Raw genomic sequence first — 27,613 nt, forward strand, 5'->3', positions numbered from 1 at the left:
TTGAGACATCGCAAAAGGAGAGAAACCTCAGCTTCCCCAAACTAAATGTCGGCCACCACAGGCCCATGGCTGCTGTTCTATAAGCCTGGACCTCTCGGTCAGTAGCTTGGTCGATGGCATGCCGGCATAGCCAACCGCTATGTGTATGGCCTCAACGGCTGGCCATAAGAGGCAATCAGTCATGGAATTATTTTTCCCTTTGCTATGTTGTACATCACTTGTAAACTTGGATATGTAGGCCAGGTGGTATTGATATTTTAGCCATCGCATGCATGAGGGGTTTGTGTTCAACATACACTGTGAAATGGCAACCCTCGAGAAGAAAACAAAAATGAAGGACAGCCAGATAGAAACCGAGAAGCTCACGGTCAAGGCGTGCTGTGCTTCCTTTTGGAAGGATGGAGCTGCTGGCTGAAGAAGGCAAACAGCTGCCACACATCTCTGACCAACTGAACGTGCACAGCACCCACAGCACAATCTGAAGCACCAGTAGTAATGTCTGTGGGTGCACCGGGGAGTGGGAGCGCCAGTAGGGTCGCATTAGAAAGAGCTCGTTTGGTATCTTCAAACGGCCTGGCCATGTCCGCTGACCAGACAAGCACTTGATTAGCGGTATTGCCTTCAAGTGCACTATATAGGGAGAGCATAAGTTTAGCAGCTCCCAGAATACAGCGGTGATAGAAATTCACCATGCCTAAAGACTCCATATTTTTTTGGTAGTACGGGGTGATGGGAAATCTATAATAGCAGCTACTATTGATGGGAGGGGTTTCGCACTTTCTGCAGGGAGGTGATGGCCAAGAAAGACAATGAGTGACAACCCAGACTGGCATTTAGCGCAGTTAATAATCAACCCGTGTTGGCTTAAGTGCTCGAAAAGCGCGCGGTGATGAGACAGGTGCTCAGATTTGGACGTACTGCTGACAAGTAAACAGAAATAAAATCTAAGTCTCTTAATATAGAGTCCATCAGCCATTGGAAAGTCTGTGCTGCATTTTTCAGCACAGAAACTCAAAAAGGCCAAACAGGGTTATCACAGCTGTTTTGGGAATGTCCTCTGAGCACACAGGCATCTGATGGTAGCCCCTAATTAAATCAACTTTGGAAAAAATTAACTTTCTGGCTAAACTTGCTGAAAAATTGTGGATGTGTGGGACTGGGTAACGAACGGGGATGGTGGTCTCTTTAAGGCATTGGTAATTGCCACTTGGGTGGCATCCATAATCGGACAGGGACCATATGGAGGGGTGAAGCCCAGGGGGTATTTGACCAGTGTACAATGCCAAGCCTTTCAATGTTGGCAAACTCAGCCTTCACGATTGCCAGCTTTTCAAGGTAGGTTTACATGCATTGCCATGGACTAGTGGACCAGTTGTGGGAACGTGACACTCAACCACAGGTTTTGTGACTGTTGTGGAGTATGTGGGTTTGGTGAGGTTTGGAAATTCACCCAGCAGTCGAGTAAACTCACATGCAGTGGTGCATGCGCTTGACAGAGTTATTGTGGGGAACTCAGTAATGACCCAATGTCCTTGACATTCACAAGCCAGCAGTTCTTAAGATCGACCTACAGTCATTGGGCACACAGGAAATCTTCACCAAGCAGAGGTCTAATCACTTTAGCCATGGTGAAGTCCCATGTGTTACGTCACCCACTGGAGCAGAGCGCACCCATCGTGTCCCGCGAGGCTGGATCTTGCTGCCATTGGCGGCCTCCTGCGAGGTTTCGTCCCTCTTTGCTTTCTCATCAATAGGTGATGCTGGAACATACTCACTTGAGCACCCGTGTCACACAAGGAGCGTTGCCCGGAAAAGATGTCTGTAATGAACAGTAGAGGACCTTGGCAGCTGAAATCCATGTTGTTCACTGACCTCTGAAGTCCTTATGCGCTGGCACTGTCAAAGCTGCAAGACGATCAGCACTTCCTAGTGTTTGCACCAAAGTGAGCGTGGTAAAAATATAGGCCCAATGTCGTCTGTTTTGCAGCTGTGGCTGTCCTTATGTTGGAGGCCTTGCTGGCCAGGTTTATTGAGGTAGAGAAAGGAGGAGAAATTATGCATTGCTGCCTAGCTGAGTGTAGACTATCAGTTCCCTATAGTTCATCATGGGTGCATTAGCGAGGACTATGCAAATTTGATCAGACATTTGCTGCATGAAGAGTTTTTTAGAAATAAATCAAGGATGGTGATTTTCCCAGAGGGACAGCATGTGGTCCATTCGCTGTGACAGCTTACCATCGCTGAGACTGGGTAAAGAGAACAACTGCTCAGCTTGACTCCGCTAGTCCAAAAGTCTGTAAAAGACGTGTTTTCACCAATCGGTATTTATTGTGTTCAGGCAGCTGTTCAAGCAGAGACACCACTCTCTCAGCCATGGAGATGCTGAGCAACACTACTACGTTGAAATATTTGGTGTTGTTGGCAGTAGTTTCTGAACTGCAAAATGAGCCTCAGCTTGTACAAGCCAAGCGATGGCATTTTGCTCCCAAAGCTCTGGTGGTTTCAAATCGACTGCATTGGGCGGCATGTTCAATAGCTCTGGAATTGTTCCAGAGTATTGGGGTCACCAATGAAGGTTTTCGCAAATAAAACGCCAGAGGCGACTTATGTTTCAGAAAAGCCATAGCAACTCATTTACTGAACCCCAAAAAACTGAACACTAAAAACCCTTTATGTAATTACTTCATCATGTAAGACCAGCCTCTTAAAGTCAAACCCCAACTCAATGTCGGTCAGTGTGAATTATGTATATTTCCACCAATTATGTTACTCTACACCACTACTACTTCTCTCTGAGGAGTTTCTGAAGCCCTGCGCTTTATAATTCCAGTACAGCATTTAGCCGGTGTTCTCCGCTGGGCTCACATTTGCTGGTACTTGCTCAAGAATGACAGTTACCATGCTGGGCAAAGCAGCTGGTGCCTCAGTATGCAACTGCAGTTGCCCGATCTGTCAGTTTTTGAGGTGGTCTTCTGACTTAACAGCTTATCTGTTCATTTTAATTTACACAAGATCCATTCTATTACAGCTTTGTCTCCAACTTATATAGTTTTCTTGTTCCAACTGCTGATAGTGCCAGGAAGATAATGAATACTATGAGTCATGGAGAACTGTTAGAACATCCATCTTTTTTATTCCACACTCTTTAATTAAACTGTGCACGATGTACATGACAAACATACATATCAAATGTTTACACAAGTTAGAGTAAACTTTAAAGAACATCAGATTTAGAATTGTTTCAGCTCTATTCTTAATCAGCATTTTGATTTTGAGTTTTAGTTTAATACATGGTAGTAATAATATGAATATAGTAAGAAGCTAACATTTTAATTGTTGAGGAGGGTGCACGGGTGGAAGAGGGAGAGGATGATTGGTGGCAATAGGATATAAAGTTAAGGTAAGCAGAATCACAAAGTGATGGTGGAAAAGGATGGAGTTTACAGGGCTAAGAGGGAAGTGCAGGGGAGTGAGATAAATTGGATATTCATTTGAAAAGCTAGCCTTGTCAAATATGACCAGTACTACTTTAAGAACCTATGTATAACATGAACAAGATTACTGAAGTTGTTTACACAAATCTACATTATCTAATTTAGTAGATGACAACAACTAATAGTACAGTAATTACAGTGATTAAAATGCAAGCCGCCAGAACTATCACAGTTACTAATTTACAGCATTTGGCTCTTTCCAGTTCAGACTCTTTCTTTCTCAGTAGAGAATCGTATCCTGGTGTATAAATGTCATCCAGCCAAAACTTCAGGTCATTGGGATCCTCCTAAATGAAAATAAATCACATCAAAAGGTTGAAATCACTACAAATGCATCTTTTTGTTAAAAAAAAACCTCAGATGCAAGGAATGTGAGTGTCAGTGTCAGAGCCAGAGCCCAACGAAAGTCAGGAAAGAGAGGATTAAAGGAGCATATTCGGACAAGGCTTAAAACCCTGGCCCCTGCACCTTTTTTGGGCTGTGCAGGTGCAGGAAGTGTAGGCATCAGAGACCTATCAAAGTTTGGAGTGCGAATATAAAAAGAGCAGACGTGGGTAAAGTCGATCTACTTTTGGCAGCTCAGGCAAGAGGAGTGTAAGTTCCAGTGTCAGAGCCCTCCGAAATTTGGGAGAGGGAGGATTCAAGGAGCATTTTGAGAAAGGCCGGTCTTTTTGGGCCGTGCAGGGGCGGAAATTGTTGGTGTCAGAGGCCTAAGCTCAGCTGCAAATAAAAGGAGGCTAGGCTCAAGCAGAGCGGCCTTGTTTGACTAAACTAGTGATAGAGTGTGAAGGCTTTGGCTTAACAGGCTTTAGCATGAACATGCAGAGGCACAGTTACAAAGAGGCAAGCCTTTTTCTTTTTTGGTGCACAGTAGCCAGCTTGGAATGCTCCTCCTGTCAGATGTGGGAATTCAGGATAGCTGACAGTTTCCCTGATGACTACATTTACGGGAAGTGCATGTACTTGCCTGACTGACCGGGTCAAGGAGCTGGAGCTGGAATTGGATATATTCAGAATCAGAGTATATTCAGAGGCTGAGGATATTATAAATGAGTCTTTTGAAAAGGTGGTCACACCCAGAGTACAGGCTTTGGTGACCACTAGGAGAGGTAAGGGGATTAGGAAGTCAGTGCAAGGTTCCCCTGTGGCTATTCCCCTCAGCCACAAGTTTACCTCTTTGGATACTGCTGGGGCAGGATGACCCATCGGGGCATGGCATCAGCTGCCAGGCTGGTGGCACTGTGGCCGGCTCTGAGGATCGACAGTGAAGGGTAAAATCAAGCCGTGCTGTAGTTCTAGGGGACTCAAAAGTTAGGGGACAGAAAAAAGATTCTGTGGCCACAAAAGTGACACCAGGATAGTGTCTTGCCTCCTTGGTGCTAGGGTCCAGGATGAATCAGAGCAGCTGCAGGATATTCTCAGGGGGAGAGGGAACAGCTAGAAGTCATGGTGCATGTTGGTACCAATGACATAGGCAGAAAAGGGGAAGAGGTCCTACACAGTGAGTATATAGATTTAGGAAAAAGGCTGTAGAGAAGGACCTCCATGGTTGTAGTCTCTGTATTACTCCCTGTGCCATGGCCTAGTGCAGGTAGGAATGGGTGTTAGCACAGAAGAAAGAGTGGCTACAGAGAAGGTGCAGGGGCCAGGGTTTCAAGTTCCTAGATCATTGGAACGTTTTCTGGAGAAGGGGTGACTGTGCAAGAGAGGACAGGTTGCACCTGAACTGGAGGGGAACCAATATCCTGGCTGTGAGATTTGCTGATGCTACTTGGGAGAGTTTAAAACTAGTTTTGCAGGGGGCAGGAAACCAGAGCCCCAGGTCAGTGAGGGCAGGATCGGACCAGAAGATAGATGTCAGGGGAAGTTTTGAAAGGCAAAAATCGAAGTAACTGGTGTGATGGATCAGATAGTTTGAAGTGTGTATATTCTTAATGCTAGCTGTCTGGTGGTGTAGTGGCATCAGCACTGGACTTCAAGCCAAATGGTCCCAAGTTCGAATCCAGCCAACTCAATGCACGCTTTCCATCCGTGCTGGGTTGAGGGTCAAGCTAACAATTTGGCCTCACAATAAAACAGTCAAATGCTATGGAAATGGCAAAAATGCCACCCAATGTGTAACAAGGCGTGACTCCTAGCTTATTTTAATGCTAGGAGTACTATGGGTAAGGGTGATGAACTTAGATCATGAAAAGGTAGAAAAGATAGAGGAAGAAGTAAAGGTGTGGGGGTGGGGGGGAAGTTGCACTACTAATCAGGGACAGCATCACAGCTGCACTCAGGGGATACATAATGGAGGGGTGAAACTCAGGAATAGGAAGGGTGTAATCACACTGAAGGGATTGTATTACAGGGCACCCCTCCCCCCTCCAATAGCCATCGGGACATTGACAAACAGATAGGAAATCAGATTAAGGAAATGTGTAAAAATAATAGGGTTGTTGTCATAGATGATTTCAACTTCCCTAATGTATACTGGGACCTTCTTAGATCAAGGGGTTTGGATGGAGAAGAATTTGTTGAGTGTATCCAGGAAGGTTTCTTAAATAAATATGTGGATGGTCCAATGAGAAGAGAGGCTGTACTGGACATGGTGTTGGGTAATGAACCTGGTCAGGTGACTGACCTTTCAGTGGGTGAACAGCTAAGGAACAGTGACCACAACTTCTAAGCTATCAGGATAGCTACAGATAAGGAAAGGTATAATCCTTATGGGAGGGCTTTAAATTGGAGTACGAGAGTATTAGGCGGGAACTAAGAATCATTAATTGAGAAATTAATTAAACTCCTTGGCAAGTCCACATCAGACATGTGGAGGGTATTTAAAGATCAATTGCACAGAGTACAGAAAAGGTATGTTCCTGTCAGAAGGAAGGATGGGGATGGAAAGATAATAGAATCTTGGACATCCAGAGAGGTGATGAATTTAGTCAAGAAGAAAAAGGAAAAGTATGTAAAGCTTTGGAAGGTAGGATCAAATGAAGCACATGAGGAGTATAAAGAATCCAGAAAAGAAGAAAAGAAAAGAATTAGGAAAGCCAGGAGGGCCATAATAAGTCCTTGGCAAGTAGGATTAAGGTGAATCCCAAGGCATTCCATACATAGATCAAGAGCAAGAGGATCACTAGGGAGAGGATGGGACCATCAAGGATAAAGGGAGGAACATTTGCTTGGATTTAGAGAATGTGAGTGAGATCCTTAATGAGTACTTTACTTCAGTATTTATAAGGAAAAAGATATGGAGGACCAGGAGATCAGAGCTGAGTATAAAAATATGATAGGACATTGAGAGTGTTGATGGCTCTGGCCCTGTACTTGTTAGAGTTTAGAAGAATAACAGTGATCTCATTGGGTGAAGCTAAAGATGGCTCCAGTGGGCAATTCCTCCCAGTTCATCAATGAAACAATGAAATTCTTCCTATCTAATAGCTCTAATTTCCTTTTCAGGATGCCTTCTGTCCTAACAGGATCTTTCATCTAAGAACATAAGAAATAGGAGCAGGAGTAGGCCATCTGGCCCATCAATCCTCCTCCGCCATTCAATAAGAACATGGTTGATCTGGCCATGGACTCATCTCCACCTACCTGCCTTTTTCCCCATAACCCTTAATTCTCCTACTATGTAAAAATCTATCCAACCTTGCCTTAAATATATTTACTGAGGTAACCTCCACTGCTTCATGGGGCAGAGAATTCCACAGATTCACCACTCTCTGGGACAAGTAGTTCCTCCTCATCTCCATCCCAAATCTACTCCCCCGAACCTTGAGGCTATGTCCCCTAGTTCTAGTTGCACCTACCAGTGGAAACAACTTTCCTGCCTCTATCTTATCTATCTCTTTCAAAATTTTATATGTTTCTATAGGATCTCCTCTCATCCTTCTGAATTCCAGCAAGTACAGTCCCAGGCAACTCAATCTCTCCTCATAGTCCAACCCCCTCATCTCTGGAATCAACCTGGTGAACTTCCTCTGCACTGCCTCCAAGGCCAGAATATCCTTCCTCAAGTAAGGAGACCAGAAATGCATGTAATACTTCAGAAGCGGCCTCACCAGTACTATATATAGTTGCAGCATAACCTTCCTGCACTTAAATTCCATAGGGACACGCAAAAAGCTGTGGTTCTGAATGATGACATGTTCCTGTTCTTGGAGTTCCCCAATCAGCCATGTTCTGGTATGCCCAGGCTTGGCCTCAAGTTGGGCGACTTCAGGGCCTGCACAGCCCTGTGGACATGAATTCTCGCTTGTGTCATGTACTTAAGCATAGCAGGAATTGGCACATCGCCCATAATTTCCTTTCTGTTTCCTCCCTCCCTTCTTCAAGATTGCAGTGACATTTGCAATTTTCCAGTCCTCTGGAACTATTCTAGAATATAGTGATTCTTGAAAGATCCTTACCAATGCCCCCACAATCTCTTCAGCCATGCACCTGTTTCAGATCCATGAGTTGTAGTCTGTCTGGTCCAGGTGGCTTATCTACCTTCATATCTTTCAGCTTCCCTAGCACTTTCTCCTTCAATAGCAACTACACTCACTACTGCCACCTGACATTCTCAACTTTGTGGCATACTGCTGGTAACTTCCACCGTGAAGACTGACACAAAATACTTATTCAGATCATCTGCCATATCTTGGCTCTCCATTATTACCTCTTCAGTGTCATTTTTTCAGCTATTTGATATTCACTCTCACCTCCCTTTTACTCTTTACTGTATATATCCGAAAAACAACTTTTGCTATCCGCTTTTAAGTTACTGGCTAACTTACGTTCATATTTAATCTTTTCTCCCTTTATTGTTTTTTTAGTTGCCTTCTCTTAGTTATTAAAATAATTTTCAATCTTTTAACATCCCACTATTTTTACATTATTATGTGCCCTCTCTTTTATGCTGTCCTTGATTTCTCTTGTCAGCCATAGTTGCCTCAACCTCCCTTTGGAGTACTTGTTCTTCTCTGGGATGTGTCCATCCTGTGCCTTCTGAATTGCTCCCAGAAGCTCTAGCCATAGCTGTTCTCTATTTTCCCTCTTAGTTTCCCCTTCCAAGCAGCTTTGGCCAGCTCCTCTTTTGTACCCCTGTAATTCCCTTTACCCCTGTGATACTGAGAAATATAATTTTACCTTCTCCCTCTCAAACTTCAGGATGAATTCTATCCTATTATGATAACTGTTTCCAGAGAGTTCCCTTACCTTAAGCTCCTTAATCCAGTTTGGTTCATTACGCAACACTCAATCCAGAATTGCCTTTTCCCCAGCGAGCTCAACTTCAAGCTACTCTTCTCCACATGGCTTAATGCTCACTGTATTCTGGGGTTTACCATGCATTTACTTCACTGTCTGTTTCTTGCACTCCCCTGAACTATACACTTCATCTATTTTGCAAACACACCAAAATATTCTTTCTGAATCCTTGTTGTGTCTCATGTTGTCTCTCCTCTTTTGTTTGAATAGTTTTTGTAATCAATCAATGATTCCAAGCCTCTACTGCTCTAAGAATTCTCAATCAATTCTATATCCAATTTACATTATGATATTTGATAGAAGTGCAATGGAAATTAACATACTAGTATCTGTCCATCATGATTCTTTCTATAATATATCACCTTTCTTAGATGCATTGCTAAGTTTGTTTGCATTGATTGTCTGTCGTAGTCCTGAATTGTCCAGGAGGGTTGAGCCTTGTTCTGTTCCCAGTCTTCAACTAGCCTACAGTCTTTGTACAGAGGATTCGTCTTAATTGTTGACTTCAAAGTCAGTGGAGTGATATGTTGGCTCAGTACTTCATTGACGAGAACCGGGGAGTCATCATTCCACTGCAAGCCAACCGTTCCTACAAACTTCTGGTTCTTACTCTGGAAGACAGTGCATTAACTGCATTATTATCAGAATTAATTTGTGATCTGTTAAAATCCATTGATTTATACCATACGGTAAATCAGATGCAAGTAATGTTTCTTTTTCAGTAATGGTTGGAAGCATCAAGCTAATTTTTTTTTAATTTAGCAAAGTGATACAGCTAATTGTTAGTAGTTGCAAGGATCAATTACATAATTGTATTCAATTGCACTCAGTTTATTTGTCCAACCTGGTTATGTTTGTATTTTAGGGGTCATTTACAGCAGAAGTTTCCGTCCTTAATATTTAAGCAAAATTATTTTAATTACAAGGTTAAAGAATATTGGAACAAAATTCTGGAAAGACTTATTTTCACTTCTCATCACAAGAACTAAAACACTGATCAGATTCGTTCAAAACTCCTACCTGTGAATAGACTTGGTTGTGCCACTGCTGACCGTGTAGCACTGCCCCAGAGAGACCCATGAAACCAACTGGGCCAAACCCAGGTCTTGTACTCAATGCCTTTACATCTAACTGCAGAAATTTATCAGGATGATTGTTATTTGGCAAGACAGACAAGTCCATGTTCCACTCCAATGTTGCACTCCAGTCACACATTGGTTCTGACAGGCAATACGCTCACTTCTAAATTATGCAAGAACTGTTGAATGTTTAGGTAGAAAGCTGAAACTGCATCTGTCTAAGGAGCTCCTCATGAATAATGCATCACCTTTTGTTGATGGATCACATGTCACAGATTACGTGATGCGTTTGAGGCATTATGTAAGGATTGGATGGAGTTGGTGGAAATAAGGAGTTTCCAGCTGTTGATTGGTTGAATGGTCTAAAAATGGTGTGTAAACACAAGATAGGGTGTTATTAGCTCCTTCCTAAGCTTACAATAAGGGAGATAGGACTGCTACCTGGGTGTTGCAGCCATATTTCAATAGCAATTTTCATTCACAGAGATGGGAATCTTTAAGTAAATGTAGAGATGGCCAAACTGGCATCTCTATGATTAAGTAAATCCATCTGACCATTATGAACATTACAGTAGTAAGACAATATTTAATCAGACTCTCATCTATTTTGTGTCACCTTAAAATGCTGATTATATTGCATTAGTTAATGCATCGTCCCTTCCCGATTTCCCACTCCTGCATATATTTTCCATGCTACAGAGACTGATTCCATGTACTAGAAACTTTGCTGCATAATTACTTACAACACTCTTTAACAAGTAACCAAAAATGAAGTATTTAATTTTCAAATTACATATTTTATCCTGGAAAAATATAAAGATTTTGCATCTTATCCAAAATCTTATAATTAAGTTTTCTGCAACAAGGAAATGTTATTGGCATTTCTATTGGTATTTCAAACATGACTAGGAATATACAAACTTATATTTCTTTCTGGTATCAAGAGGAAATATTTCTACATGGTTCTCTTGAAAGTCCACCTCCTCCAACGTTATTTACAGCATTCAGTGCTCCCAGTGTGTCCTCCTCTACACTGGTGAGACCAAGTTCAGACTTCAGGGTTGCAATCTGCCTGTGCTCTGTCTGTAATGGCCATCCCAAGCTCCTTTTCCCATTCCCACACTGATCTATCAGTCCTTAGCCTTCTTCACTGCCAGGGTGAAGACACCAGAAAAGCAAATCATGTTTTTCCTGGATGATCTGCAACCCAATAACATGAACATCGAATTTTCCATTTTCAAGTTACCTTTACCTCCTGTATTTCCCTCTATCTCCTTCTGATTCATTTTCAGTCCTCCCATTTTTGTTCTCATTCCCATATCAACCCTACCCCCACCCAGCCACCATTACCTATGTTTTTAAATATTTTTAACCCACTCACTTTTCCCTCCTTATCCCCTCCCCCACCTGGGTCTATCTCCTCTTCATCTCTCCCTTAATTGTTCCTATTACCTTCCCTATTACCATCTCTCCCTATTACCTTCCTTACTTGTTAGATTCCAGCGTTTGTGACATTTGTGAGTTGGCTTATCATCCAGTGGCCTCTGCCTTCCATCTCCAGGCACCCCCCTCTGTCCATGAACCTGACTCCATCTACCCATTATCCTTCACCCCTTTTTAGTCTACGTGTCAGCCCTGACTTCATCCCTCCTGGTCTCACCTTTATACTTGCAACCTGTGCTCTCTATCCTCAATCTTGGTGCTGGATCTTAACCCAAAACACTGTCAATTCCTCCCCCAGGGAACTTTGAGGAAGAGGAGATGCTGCACAATGACACATTGTGAGTTTAGACTCCTGCACAATGCCCGCCTTTCACCTACCCTGTTGTTCCTGATTTTCTCTGCTTTCTTTGCTGTTTCCTCATGAGAAAGACTTCTAAAGATTAGCTTTGCTTGTCACATGCACATCGAACCATACAGTGAAAGGTGTAATTTGCATCATATCAAATTTGCAATGATTATGCTAGGCATCTCACAAGTGCTGCCACGCTTCCAGCACTAATATAACAAGCCCACAACTCGCTCACCCTAACCGTACTTCCTTGGACCGTGGGAGAAGGATAAAAGCACCCACAGGAAACCCATGCTAACCACAGGGAGAAAATACCTTACAGACTGTCCTTACAGACAGTGGCAGGAATCGATCCCTGATCTTACATCTATCGCTGTAATAGTGTTACACTAACCGCTACGCTACCACCACTCTTCTCCAGTATCGAAGGCAGAACACAATGACTGGAATGAACTCTCTCCAAAAGAAATCAGAACCAACCTAGAACCAACACAAAGGTTTTAACTGTGGTGAAAATTCAATTGTGGAATGCAGAAAACATGATCAGAAGAGAATCAACAAATTTCAGAGGACGAATTAACAAACAATTTGAAACTGCTGAAATATGATGTAATCTCTTTCCTAACTAACCATGCAAAGTGTTACAAATCAAGTTTATTGCAATATGTCACAAAAGGGTCACCAAGCAGGCATATTGCAATGTTAATAAACCATTGAAAATACTGGTATGATTATGGAAAAGATGGTGCATATGCAAGGATCAATGTACTCATTGCCAGATTTATTTATCCATTTTTGACTGAGAACCAGCTCTGCCATTAATGAATTTCTTACCCTTTTTATTTTGGGAATTGGCTCAATGTTGACATCAGGTATCCAGGCAATATGTCCTCTTGTCTTAAATTTGTCCTTCAGTCCCGGTCTTTGTACCCTGTAGACAAAGGTAGAGGAGAATAACAAAGATAATGTGCATTTAATAAGAAGCAAATTAATGCATTTTGGCTCCGTTATTACCATTTTTCTCTTTTGTTATAATTTTGGAACAGTGCAGTTTTCCTGGGGTGTTTTTATAAACTTCTGGTGTTTTCAGGCCTGCATCTGCAGGCTCCTTCCAGTCTCCAGCCAGTTAACAGAAGTCACCTGCCACTTGTTGCCAACTCATCACCTACAGACTATTTAAACCCAGTTCTCATCCACAATCCTTGTTCCCGCACATGAACCAACCAGTCTCAACCATCATTTGCCCTGTTGTGTTAAGTATCTGTTCTCCCTTGTGACCTCTCATGGCTTATAATTTTGCACTTAATTAGTAAGATGTTATTTATTGCTAAATTGTCTCTGCTGCTCTGCTTTTGGATTAAGTCTCCTCTACATTTCCTGACAGGATGAGTGAGCCAATGATTGGCCCACCTCGCCCAAAGGTAGTTGTCTGTTGACAGGAGCACCTGATCCCAAAGCAGCAGGAAATCACTCTCAACCAAGTTACTGCCTCAATACCGCAACCACGTGCCAGTTAACCTCCTTCCTCTGAGCCCTGGAGTCCAGTGCCCAAACCTATTGATGGGCCCACAGCCTGATGGTGTATTTTCCTGTCCCAGTGCGTCTTAGACTTTGAGCTCCAGCCTTCTCTGTATTCTACAGAATGAGCAAGTTTGCCTTTGTCATCTCTCTCTTCACTCGGCGAGCTCTGACTTGGCTGCCACTAAATGGGACAATAAAAACCATCATTTGCAATAAAAATGAACAATTCACCACTGCGTGTGCTGGATTTTCTACCACTTGGAAAGTAGAACAGGGTAGCAGATCAGGTACTTCACCTGCGTTAAGGCTCACACTCAGTGTTGGATTACACAGTGGAATTCAGTCAGGACCCTTGTTACTGAGCGCAGCTGGAATGCAGAAACATTGCTGGCCCATTACTATCACAGCCCCTCAGTGCATTAAAAGGACAATATGTCTATCAGCGAGATGCCCACAGACCACGAAAGCCTCATCACCTTGGCTGTCCAAATTGGCAAGTATCTTATAGAACGATGCACCAGATCGTCAGCCAGAAGCCCAGTTCTGTTCCCAGAACCATTTCAGGCTGCAGGACCTTGATTAGCAATTGGTGCACTTCCCCTGCAGACAGGGAGAGCATTCTTAAGCCCCCATTAGCATGAGAGTTGGTGGGGAAACAGCTTGTGCACTTACTGCAGATCTGCCGGTCATCTACATGTCAAATGCCCGCTGCATCCATGAAAAAACACCACCAGGTAGAGACGAGAGCCCTTCCTCTCTCATTCCAGCACCATAGCCTAACCTACACTCTCTGTGCCTCTCTATGCTCCGATAGGTCTACACACACAGGAGGGTTTTGGAAGATTCCAGCCAGCAGGCTGCTCTCTAGACCAGACTCTGTGTATGCAGCTTAGACCCCCTACTCAGCTGCATCATGGCCATTGACGGATGTCCCTTGGGCTCTGGGATCGTCAGAGTGAACTCACAGCCCATGCACATGAGCATTAAGGAACACCTTTTCGTTCTCCTTATGGACTCACCCAACACCCATCTCATCTTGGGTTACCCCTGGCTCTCCACTCATGCCCCTCACTTAGCCTGGTCGTCTGGTTCAACACTGACTTGGGACCCAATTGCCTGAAGCCTCAGTTGACTTCACCCCGTAAAGACGGAGGAAACTCTCAACTTCACCAAACTCTTGACCTCACCAAACTTCCGCTGGTATCATGACATAGCCATTTCCTTCAGTAAAAGGGAAACCAGCACCCCACTGCTTCACAGTGCAGATGACCTCAGGCTGGGTAACACTACCCCCCAAAATCATCCATTCTTCCTCTCCCCTCCTGATGCCAAAGTCATGAATAACTGCATCACCAAAGCACCACAGCATAGCTTTATTCGACCATCTCAGTCTCCAGCCAGTGCAGGATTCTTCATTGTCAAAAAGAAAGATGGAGGTTTTCATCCCTGCATTGACTACCGTGAACTGAACAAAATCACCACTAAGAATGGCTGTTCTCTCCTGTTGATGTATAGTGCATTCAAAACACACCACAGGACCCAGATCTTCACCAAACTGGATCTATGGAGCGCGTACATCCGCCAGAGAGATGAGTGTAAGATGGCATTCATAGCAACCGCTGGCTACTATGAGTACCGTCAGATTTTACTGCAGTTCAGCTGCTTTCCAAGCCTTCATCAATGAGATCCTCCGAGACATGCTACACAGGTTTATGTTCCTCTACTTCAACGACATCCTCATCTTCTTCAAAGACCCCAAGACCACATCTGTCACACTATGCAGCCGTTCAGTGACTCCTCTCCACTGCAAATTAGAAAAATGCTAGTTTCACACCCCAGTCGTTTCCTTTCTGGGTTAGGTCCTTTCATCCCAAGACATAACCATGGACCCAGGGAAAGTGTGGGCTGTCATTGAGTTTCCACAACAGCACTCCCTCAAACAGCTATAGTACTTCTTCAGCTTCTCCAGCTTATACAGCTGTTTCATCAGGTACTATAGCCAAATTGCCGCTCCTCTCACCTCCCTCACCAAATCACTACCCCACGGATAACCTGATCTGCTGCAGCAGACCACTCTTTTGAGCAGCTCAAGCGATACTTCACCACTGCTCCCATTCTCCACCATCCGAACCCCTCTAGTAGAGGTGGGTGTACCTGACGTGATTGCTGGTGCCATCCTCTCCCGGCGAGGACTGGTTGGGAGGACACACCACGTTGCTGCCTCCTTGCGCAAATTTAATGCTACACAGTGCTGTTATGGAGTAGGAGACAGGGAGTTATTCACCATTAAATGGACCTTGGAGGAATGGAGACATTGGCTGACAGAAAACACTGAGCCCTTCCTGATTTGGACTGACCAACAGAAACTCGCATCTATACAGCTGACCCACCACCTCAACCCGGGTCAAGCTTTCTAGGCCTTCTTCTTTGAGCTATTAAACTCACCACATCCTACAGACCTGGCTCCAAGAATACTAAGGTGGATGCCCTGTCATGTCATTTCGACCCAGCTGAAATGGAGATCGATCCTTAGCCCAACATTCCATCCTCCCAGATCTTTGCCCTGTTCATCTGGGACTCTGATAACCAGATTCACAAGAGCACAGGCCTATTCTGGCCGACACACCAGACAACTGCATGTACGTGCAGGTGGCCAAGCACTCTTGGGCACTCCAGCAGACCCGTTCATCACCCTCTCTGGCCATCCAGCCACATGATGAAATCGGGATTTTCAGCAACACCATGTCTGGTAGTCCATTGTAATCACAGATGTACACCAGTTCGTCACAGCCTATCCTCAATGTACCCAGTTCAATTCCTCCACCCAGCAGCTCCCTTCTATAAAGCTATCTGGGATGTCGAGAGGCAACGCCAGTCCAAAGCTGAGTCCCATACCAGCCAACAGTTATGGCATGGCATATAGTACATGCTACACAAAATAGTGAAGCATCGATGCCAACAATAGCACACTCCTTCCCAATAAGCTTAACACATTTTTTTTTGAGCCAACACAAGGAAATCTGCAGATGCTGGAAATTCAAACAACACACACAAAATGCTGGTGGAACACAGCAGGCCAGGCAACATCTATAAGGGGAAGCATTGTCGACGTTTCGGGCCGAGACCCTTGGTCAGGATTTTTTTAGCATTTTTTTTTGCATGTTTTGAACAGAAGAAGACTGGGATGTCACCACTCACCCTGACAACCTCCAAGGCATCTGAACCCACAGTTACTGTTCTGGGTGTAAGATCAGTCTTCTGGAGAGTGAACCCACAGAAAGCATCTGACTCAGATGGTGCCAGATTAGATCGTGCTCAGATTAGCTGGCGTGGTTACTTGCAGACATTTTTAACCTCTCCTTGACTCAATCTGATCTTCTCACCATCTTAAAGACCATTATAATCCCGAAACCTAAGAAAAACAAGGTAACATGCCCAACTGACCACTGCCAGGTGGCTCTGATGGCCGCCTTCATGAAGTGTTTCAAGAAGCTAGTCATGTCACTCATCAGCTCCAGCCTCCCTCACAACCTTGACCAACTGTACCTCGCCTACTGCCGAAACAGGTCTACGGCTGACACCATTTTGCTGGCCATTCACTCATCGCTGAAGCATCTGGATAGTAAAAACATCTACACTAGACTATTGTTTATTGACTACAACTCTGCCTTCAGTACTATAATCCCAAACAAACTTATCTCTTGTCTCCTAAACCTGGGCCTTAATACCTCTCTTTGCAACTGGACCCTTGACTTCCTGACCAGCACACCGCAATCAGTAAGGACAGGCAGCAATACCTCTGCCACGATTACCCTCAGCACTGATCCCACACAAAGCTCCATCCTCAGCTCTTACTCTCCTCCCAATACACTCGCGCCCAGATTCTGCTCTAGCTCAACTTACAAGAGGGGTTCCCTACCTTTGTTATGCCATAGACCAATACCATTAAGCAAGGAGTCTGTGCACCCCAGGCTGGGAACCCCTAATCTATTTTGCAGGTGATACCACTGTAGTGGATAAGCTCAAATAACAATGAGTCGGAGTACAGGAAGGAGATTTAAAGCCTAGTGACGTGGGTTTTATTTTGCTGTTGTTTTGTTTTGTTACTGTTGTTGCTTGTGGTGTTCTACTGAAAACTGTAGACATTCTATGTTGGCGCTAGAACATGTGGGAACTCTTGGGGGCTGCCCCCAGCACATCCCTTAGGTTTTTAATGCAAATGATACATTTCACTGTATGTTTTGATGTACATGTAATAAGTAAACCTAAATCTGAGGATACCATCAGCAGGGCACTTAAAGGAACTGGATGAGATTGGACTATGAGCCATTAACAGGAAGTGTTATGAATGCAGTCAGTCCAAGGCTTGGAAAATTTAAAGTTCATTCCTAAGGTTTACTGCAATTTTATTGCCGTTTCAGTTGTTTTCCATTTTTCAATGGCAAGTCTTCGATGATTTTCCACTCACAGCAAAAGACATTGCCGTCTGTACGGAGGAAGAAATTGTATCAATATGCCTTTTCAAGATGGAATGAGGAAATCAGATCCTTCTGGGAAAGAGAGCAAGAGAAATGAGTCAGGTTGCCTGAAATGGGACCGATGTGATTCAGGGAGAAGCTCCTCAATCATTGGAGGAGCCGACTGAGGACCACCCTGGAGATGCTTCTTTGTGATGGACAGGACATGCAAAATGATGGTAGTGGGTCAACAGGAAACTGCAGTGTAAATTTTAAATTGAGAATGATAATATTACCTTTTATAAATCTAATTGCTTGAGGAGATAGAACATGTACCAGTACAGCACAGGAAGAGGCTCATTGGCCAACAATGTTGTACCAAACTAATATGGCTGGTGGTAGTGGCATCCGTTAGTCTGGCGAGACCATGGATCTGCGCCTGGAAAGTCTTGCTTCAGTCTGTGTTGGTAGAGCAGCGTCTGTTGTGGCTGTAGAGGCCCACACGGGAATGACAGTCTCGGCTGCAGCGACTGCACTTGAAGGCGTTGTTCTCCGGTGTTGTCTTGGTGCTGTTTTTTCGGCGAGTGTGCTTTTCTTCAACAGCAAGTCTCAGCTTCTCATCTCCTCTTTTCAGACCTCTGCGTAGTTCCAGCCTCCAGCTTGCAATGTCCTCCCACCTCTCGACGTTCATGTTCAGTGACTTCATGTCTCTCTTGCAGACATCTTTGAAACGAAGATGGGGCCGCCCTTGTGCTCTCTTGCTGGAGGCCAGTTCTTTCGTACAGCAGGTCTTTCAGGATCATCCCGTCTGACATGCGGTGTACGTGGCCCAGCCAGCGGAGACGGCGTTGTTGGAGCAGGGTGAAGAGGCTGGGTATCTGGGCGTGGGCCAGGACCTCATTGTTAGTGACTCGGTCAATCCAGTTGATGTCCGGGATGCGTCTCAGACTGCGAAGGTGGAAGGCATTGAGACACCGCTCTTGTCTGGAGTAGAGACTCCAGGTCTCGCTGCCCTAAAGCAGTGTGCTGAGGACGCAGGCCCTGTAGACTGCAACCTTGGTGTGCGTCGTCAGCTTTCTGTTCTCCCGGACTCTCTTGTCTGTCCAAGGCTAATAATGCCTAATTACACTAATCCTTTCTACCTGTGTGTGGTCAATATCTCTCCACTCTCTACATTTTCATGATAAATCCTTTTAAACACTACTATCATATCTAAAGATAGATGGATGGACTATAGCCTCTTCCTATATTCATTGATATATACCCAAAACTTTGATGATTCCTTTCTCCTAAAGATGCTACTCAACGTATGAACACAAGCGACCTGCAGTTGCTGGAAATCTTGAGCAACACATACACAAAATGCTGGAGGAACTCAGCAAGTTAGGCAGAATCAATGGAGGGGCATAAACAGTTGACACTTTGGGTCAAGACCATTCATCAGGACTGGTCAGTAAGGGGGCAGAAGCCAGAATAAGAAGGTGAGGGCAGGGGAAGGGGTTCAACCTGGCAGATGATAGGTGAAACCAGTTGATGGGGAAGGTGGATGGGTGGGGGAGGGACAGTTAAAGTAAGAAGTTGGGAGGGGTGGGTGGAATAGATAAAAGGCTGAAGAATGAGTGAATTATTTCTGAACCCCTATTGTGTATTCCTTTATCAACACCATGAATCCACCATTTTCTGATTTCAACATCCTTTTCAAAGTAGTCTCTGATTAACTGCAGCTTTAGTTTTTATCTTCATTTGCAGGAATGTGATAACCTGCGTCAATGACATTTGTCCAATAACATATTTGTTCACCATGATGAAATGCTTTGAAGGGTTGGTCATGAAATATATCAACTACTGCCTGAGAAGTGGCCTGGATCTACTCCAATTTGCCAACCGTCTCAGCAGGTCAACAGCAGATGTTAGTTCACTGGCCCTTCAATAATTTGTGGAACACCTGGACAACGAAGATGCATATGTCTGGAAGCTCTTTGTTGATTACAGTTTGGTATTCAATACTATCAACCTCTTGAAGCACATCACTAAGCCTCAATACTTCTCTGTGCATTTGGATCCTCCATTTCCTCACTTGCAGACTCCAGTTAATACAGATTGGCAATAACCATCTGCACAATCACCGTCAACACAGATACCCCACCGGGCAGTGCGCTTAACTCCCTATTCAAATGACATTATACCTATGATTGTGTGGCTACATACAGTTCCAAAGCTGTATTTAAGTTTGCTGATGACAGCCCTGTGGTTAGCTGAATCAAATGTGGTGATGAATCATCATGTAGAAGGGAAATTGAAGATCTGGTTGAGTGGTGACACAACAACATCAGAAAAACCAGAGCACACATCTCAACTACAGGAGGAAGAAAGAGGAGGTCCAGTTGAGTACTGTTCATTTGGGTTATGTAAGCATTCATTTGGGATGTTCACTTTCCTTATTATGGGCCTGTGCATGAGGGTGATTGGGGGAATGTTGGATAAGAAAATGACAGCCTGGCGTACCAAATGTGAACAGAGAAAGTAAAGTTATTACAATGAAAGAAAGTCTTTGTTGTTTGAATATTAACGTTGGTACCAGTGGATGGTTAACAACAATAAGATTCCATTGGCATTCGATGAGAACAAGCCGGAAAAATGAGATTGGGGTATGGACTTGGGTTACTGAGTTTGAGAAGAAGAAGTAGGCCCTTGCAGTTGTACTGTCACTTTTGAGAAGAGTGAGAGAGACTCTAATGGGAATTTCAGTGGAAGACTTGAACAAAGTTGACAGTATGACTACACTAATAAATGCACTTGAATCAGTTTATCTGAAGGAAGAAAAGGATTGTATTTATGAGGCATACTCAGATTTTGATAAAATTTCCAGAGATACTTCTACAAATATGACTGATTATATTAATGATTTTGAACATAAGCACAGTTGCATGTGTAAATGCAAAATGGAACTCCCTGACACAGTAGTAGCTGTCAAATTGTTGGATACTGTCTATCTAGACATAAAGGACAGATAGTTAACATTAACTGCATGTACAGAACTTACATTTGCATCTATGAAAGTGGCATTGAAGAGGATTTTTTGAAATTAAGGTTGCCAAGGCAACAATTGGAATTAGTTTGAGTCAGGAAATGGCATACTTTATTCTGTAGAAATGCGAGAGTAGCAAGCATAGATCCCAGAGTGATCAGATGAGGATACCATTACCTGGCACAAATCCACTAGACAAATATGGCAGGAGTTCAAAATGTGCTGTTTTTCAAAGTACTTACCACTGGGCAATAAACTGTCCACCCAGAACCGATTAAGCTAACTGAAGAAAATAACAAATCTGAAGATGTAGAAGAATGCTATGTAACATTGCTTGCAAAGGCATCACTTACTACTGCAGAGATTTTGATAATAGAATCTCTAGGATCTGCTGTTATTGATACAGCATGCACACACTGTGTGTAGAGAAGAATGGCTTGGTAACTATGTAAGTGAATTAAACAAGAATGAAGTGCATAAACCGTTGAACACAGATACACAAAGTATTCAGATCTGGAGATGGAAAGGTTATTTATTCTGCTAAGAGAGTGAAAATTCCTGCAAAAATAGGGCAGACAAAATGTTACACCTAAAAAGAAGTGGCACCAGTGTACATTCCACGTCTGTTGAGTAAAACTTCCCTAAAGAAAGTTGGGGGCAGTACTGGATATGGAGATTGACCAAGCAACACTGTTTCAGCAGCCCATGTCTTGAGCTCACCAGCTCTGAACTTTGTGTGAACATTCTAGATAAAGACATTACTGAGAATCCATCTGAGAAAAGGCACAGAGATCATCATCCCAGACGAGAAACACAAAGTGTTGCTCAAGCTCCACACACAGTTTGGATTTGCTTTGACTGATAAACTTCAGAAACTGCCCAGGAAACAAAGATGCAGTTTATTTTTTCCATTCTAAAGCAGATAGTTGACAACTGTGAGACATGCCAAAAACTTGGCAAGTCCAAACCTAAGCCTATGGTTGGTCTGCCACTAGCATCTGAATACAATGAAACAGTAGCCGTAGACCTACATGAACTTGAGTAAGGAGTGCGGTATCTCCACATCATTGATGAGTTCACACATTATAATGCTGGTAGCATTGCAAACACAAAGAAACCCTCAGAGATAGTAAAAAAAAATTATCCATTCCTGGATAAGTGCATGGCCCATCTCAAAAATTATTCAGTGAAAATGGAGGCGAATTTAATAATGATGAATTCAGAGATATAGCAGAGAACTTTAACATTGAAACAAAGTCAACAGCAGCATACAGTCCTTGGAGTAATGGACTTCTGGAGAGACACAATCAAATGCTTATTGAAATAATGCTGAAGGTTAAGAAGAGCAATGGCTGAGATTGGAACACAGCAACAGACTGGACGCTTACGGTGAAGAATACCATGCACAATATACATGGCTCTAGCCTGTATCAACTGGAGTTCAACCAGAATCCAAACTTCCCTCTGTATTGGTTGACAGACCACCTGCTCTAGAGGGAGTGAATGGGTTGGGAAGCATATTTCAGCACTACATGCATCAAGGAAGGCTTTCATTGAAGCAGAGTGTTCCGAAAGAGTTTGAAGAGCACTGAGGGCACAGCTCCGACCTACAGATGAGAAATATGAGAAAGGCGGCAAAGTGTATTGTAAAAGAGCAGACTATACAGAATGGAAAGGTCCTGGAGTTGTCATTGGTCAGGATAGAGTTGTGGTATTCATGAGACATGGAGGTATGTGAGAGCGCATCATTCCAGACTACTTAAAGCAGAAACGGAAGACAATCAGAACTTCGTGGAGAATGACACAAAAATGAAGTGCACTTACCTGATACAGTATCACAAAGCAGAGACAGAGCTGAGAAGAGTGCAGCTGAGGACCTCATAGAGTTGCTCAACAGTGCTGAAGAGAGTGCAGTTGGTTACTCAACAGACTGGACCAGGAATCATAATAAGTGCCAAGACAACATGGAAGCTTCAGTCTTAAAACAGGACAAACTGTGAGACTTATAGACTAAGACAATGGTATCTCATACAAAGTTGAAATCTTAGGACGAGCAGGCAAAGCCACTGGGAGAAATAAAAGTTGGTATAACTCGAATTACCTAGAACCAGTCATTGTCACTGACTCTGCAAGGTTAGTCAACATGTCATGTGTAGACAGACTTCATATTGAACCAAGTAAAGATCAGGTTGGCCCATCTGGGAAATGTCCAGATGAAGACGTCCTAGAAGCTAAAGAGGTGTCAGTTGAATCTGCAAAAAGGGATGAAATCAGAAGTCTGAGAAATAATGGAGTGTCTGAGGAAGTCAGAGACACTAGCCAAAAGACAGTGTCTACAAGATGGGTGTGCATCCTGAAAGAAACCCCGACAGAATATATACCCAATGCACGTCTGGTGGTTAGAGGTTTTGAGGAACTGAACATAAAAGAACTCCAAAAAGACTCACCAATATGTGCATCAGAGTCTGTCCAATAAGTTCTCATAGTGATATGTCCAAAGCATTGACAACCTCATTGCATGGACATAAAATCTGCACTCTTACAGGGAATGGAGCTGTCATGTGACATTTACATTCAAACCCTGCCTGAAGACAGCAGTGAAGGAACACTGTGGAAACTCAGAAAGTATATGTATGGTCTAGCAGATTCATGTAAATAAATAATATTGAAAACAGGAAATAATGTTGAAAGCAGATGGAAAGATGTCACAAGTGGATCCAACTGTTTTTTACTAGTAAGATTCAGCATGTCATGTGATTGGAGTACTTGTCTATCATGTAGATGACTTCATATGGGGAAGCTCACAAAACTTTGCCACAACAGTCATCCCTCAGCTAAAGTCAGCCTTTCAGGTTGGGCTTGAGGAATATGAAAGATCTTGCTATGTAGGGATAGACATCATTGTTGTTGATGGAGCAGTGCAAATGCACCAAGAAAGCTACATCAGGGATCTTCAGATAATCCGCATGGAATTTTCACATGCCACACAGTGGGATGCACCCCTCAGTGAGGGTGAAGCTGAGCAAGTCAGCTCAAAGGTAAGTCAAATTCTATGGTGGCAAGTTAGAACAGGCCTGACAGCATGGTTGATGCCTGCAACTTGCATCTAGCACAAATGCCACTGTGCAAACTTTACATGAGGCAAACAAGGTACTGCGCAGGATTCAATCTGAAAAAATAGTCTAGAAGTTTGAACAGCTTGGAAAAGATGGCTCACTGAGGCTCGTTGTTTTCAGTAATGCCTCAGTTGGAAGTCTCCCTGATGGAGGTACTCGAGGGAGACATTTTATTGTACTGATTGAAGAGGAGGGAAGATTTTTACCTCTCTGTTGGCAATCAAAAAGGACCTGAAGAGTTGTATGTAGAATACTGACAGGAGAAACCCTTGCGATGGCTGATGGCATTGACAATGCCGTTGATATGACCTCACTTTATTCTGAGCTTGTCTGTGGCGACCCAAAGAGAACACTATAAATAACTTGCGTCACAGACAACTATCATCTGGTTGATGCCATCAAATCCACCACATCAGTTACAGAGAACAGGTTTCATCTGGAGGTAAGCAGCATCACAGAACTCTTCCAAGCACAGAATACTCATCACTTGCTATGGTCAACTACAAAGGAACAACTAGCTGACTGACTCGCAAAGATGGGAGCACCAGTTCTTGTGCTGCTGAAGGCATTTGATACCTTAAGAATAGTATCAATACCAAGGGTTAGAACTAATCTCCATATCCTAAAGGATATCTGAGCTGATATTTATCATTTTTTATTTTGAAGTACTCTGAAGGCACTAAGTGAGCGTAAAGGGTATCTGAAGAAATTTATTAGACTTAACAACTAGCTGTAAAAGTAATAAATCTTAATCAATGGACATTTATTTTTTATATACATAAAAAGGATGGGAAATTGTTAAGTTCTGCTCATTTGGGCTATGCAAGCATTTAATTGGGATGTTCATTTGCCCTGTTATGGGCCTGCACATGGGGATGGTTGGGGGGGAATGTTGGGTAAAAAAATGGCAGCCTAGTGTACTAAACATGAACAGAGCAAGTAAAATTGTTAAAATGAATATCTTGCCTTTGTTGTTTGAATCTTAACAGTCCATGAGCAGTCCTCATTAGGGGAGCGGAAGCAGAGAGGGTCAGCAGCTTTAAATTTCTTGGTGTTAGCATATAAAAGGATCTGTCCTGGGACTAGCACACAAGTGTCATCACAAAGAAGGCATGACAGTGCCTCTGCTTTTGTAGAAGTTTGCATAGATTTGGTATGTCACCAAAAAACTTTGACAAATATCTATAGATGTACAATGGAGAGTATCCTAACTGGTGACATCACTGCCTTCTATGGAAACACTAATACCATGCCATGAATAGAAAAGGTTACAGAAGGTGATGGATACAGCTCAGTCCATCACAGATAAAGACCTCCCAATCATTAAGCACATTTACAAATACCACTGGCAAAAGAAATCAGCATCCATCATCAAAGAACCCCCATTATCCTGACCATGCTCTCTTATTGCTACTACCATCAAGTAGGAGATACAGAAGCCTTAGGTCCCACACCACTAGGTTCAAAGTACATATATATCACCATATACAACCTTGAGATTCAGTTTCTTGTGGGCATACTCAATAAATCCTTAGAATAACGACTATAACAGCATCAATGAAAAACTGCACCAACTTGGGTGTTCAATAAGTGTACAAAAGACAATAAACTGAGCAAATACAAAAAGAACGAGACAAAATCAGAATCAGGTTTATTAACACCAGTGGGTGTTATGAAACTCGTTAACTTAGCAGCAGCAGTTCAATGCAGTACATAATATAGGAGAAAAAAAGTAGAAGTAAATAAATAAGTGAATCAATTAAGGTATATGTATATTGAATAGATTAAAAATCATGCAAAAACAGAAATAATATATATTAAAATAGTGAGTCAGTTTTCATGGGTTCAATGTCTATTTAGGAATCAGATGGCAGAGGGGAAGAAGCTGTTCCTGAATCGCTGAGTGTGTGCCTTCAGGCTTCTGTACCTCCTACCTGATGGTAACAGTGAGAAAAGGGCATACTCTGTGTACTGGAGGTCATTCCTTAATAATGGACACTGCCTTTCTGAGACACCGCTCCTTGAAGATGTCCTGGGTACTTTGTAGGCCAATACACAAGATGGAGCTGACTAAACTTATGACCTTCTGCAGCTTCTTTTGGTCCTATGCAGAAGCTCCCCAACCTCCCATACCAGACAGTGATGCAGCCTGTCAGAATGCTCACCATGGTATATCTATAGAAGTCTTCGAGTGTTTTTGTTGACATACCAAATCTCTTCAAACTCCGAATTAAGTATAGTTGCTGTCTTGCCTTCTTTATAGCTGCATTGATATGTTGTGACCAGGTTAGGTCCTCAGAGATCTTGACACTCAGGAACTTGAAACTGCTCCCTCTCCCCGCTTCTGACCCCTCTATGAGGATTGGTATGTGTTCCTTTGTCTTACCCTTCCTGAAGTCCACAGTCAGCTCTTTCATCTTACTAATGTTAAGTGCAAGCTTGTTGCTGTGACATCACTCCACTAGTTGGTATATCTTACTCCTGTACACCCTCTCATCTCCATCTGAAATTCTATCAAAAATGGTTGCATCATCAGCTAATTTATAGATGGTATTTGAGCTATGTCTAGCCACATAGTCATGGACATAGACAGAGTAGAGCAGTGAGCTAAGCCCACAACCCTGAGGTGCACCAGTGTTGATTGTCAGCAAGGAGGAGATTTTTTCACCAATCCACACAGATTGTGGTTTTCTGGTTAGGAAGCTGAGGATCCAATTGCAGAGGGAGGTACAGAGGCCCAGGTTCTGTAATTTATCAATCTGGATTGTGGGAATGATGGTGTTAATTGCTGATCTATAGTCGATAAACAGCATCCTGACATAGGTGTTTATATTACCCAGGTGGTCTAAGGCTATGTGAAGAGCCATTGAGGTTGTGTCTGCTGTTGATCTATTGTGGTGATAGGCAAATTGCAGTGGGTCTAGGTCCTTGCTGAGGCAGGAGTTCAGTCTAGTCATGACCAACCTCTCTAAACATTTCATCACTGTGGATGAGGAAGTAATAAGAAGTAATAGTGTTAACTAAATAAGCAATAAATTTTGAGAATGTGAGATGAAGTGTCCTTGAAAGCAAGTCCATAGGTTGTGGGAACATTTCAATGATGGTGCAAGTGAAGTTGAGTGAAGTTATACACACAAAATGCTGGAGGATCTCAAAAGGCCAGGTGGCATCTATGGAAAAGAGTATAGTTGATGATTCGGGCCGTGACCTTTCATCAGGACTGGAGAAGGGAAGATGAAGAATCAGAGACTCTGGACTCTGACTCGTCATCTATTTTTCTCTAGTCTTGATGAAGGGTCTTGGCCTGAAATGTTGACTATACTCTTTTCCATAGATGCTGCCTGGCCTGCTGAGTTCCTCCAGCATTTTGTGTGTTGCTCGGATTTCCAGCATCTACAGATTTTCTCTTGTTTTTGTTGAGTGAATTTATTCCCTTTAACTCAAGGTCCTGATGGCTGAGAGGCATAACTATTCCCGAACCAGGTGCTGCGAGTCCTGAGGATCCTGAGCCTTCTTCCTGATGACGGCAGTGAGAAGAGAGCATGTCCTGGGTGATGGGGATCCCTGATGATGGATGTTGCTTTTCTGTGACAGTGCATTGCGTAGGTGTGCTCAATGGTGGTAAGGGCTTTACCTGTGATGGATTGGGTCATATCCACTACACCTTGTAGGATTTTCAGTTCAAGTCTCTTGGTGGGTATTTCTATACCAGAGTCTGATGCAGCTAGTCAATTTACACTCCACTACACATCTATAGAAGTTTGTTAAAGTTTTGGATGACATGCTGAAGCTTTGCAAACTCCTAAGGATGTTGAGGTGCTGCTGTGCTTTCTTTGTAATTGCTGGACCCAGGAAAGTCCTCCAAAATAACAACTGTGGAATTGA

General features: G+C 43.2%; 1 protein-coding gene across 1 annotated transcript; it reads right to left on the reverse strand.

The window, feature by feature from the left end:
• Window positions 1-368: 368 nt before the first annotated feature.
• Window positions 369-9,917, reverse strand: LOC140720646 (major intrinsically disordered NOTCH2-binding receptor 1-like homolog). Its single transcript, XM_073035487.1, has 5 exons — window positions 9,756-9,917; window positions 9,098-9,346; window positions 3,608-3,781; window positions 3,008-3,063; window positions 369-630 (listed from the first exon to the last, which is right to left on the reverse strand). The coding sequence occupies exons 1-5, from the start codon at window positions 9,915-9,917 to the stop codon at window positions 369-371; spliced, it is 903 nt and encodes a 300-aa protein (XP_072891588.1).
• Window positions 9,918-27,613: the final 17,696 nt, after the last annotated feature.

This window comes from Hemitrygon akajei, chromosome 2, assembly GCF_048418815.1.
Source record: "Hemitrygon akajei chromosome 2, sHemAka1.3, whole genome shotgun sequence".
NCBI lineage: Eukaryota > Metazoa > Chordata > Chondrichthyes > Myliobatiformes > Dasyatidae > Hemitrygon > Hemitrygon akajei.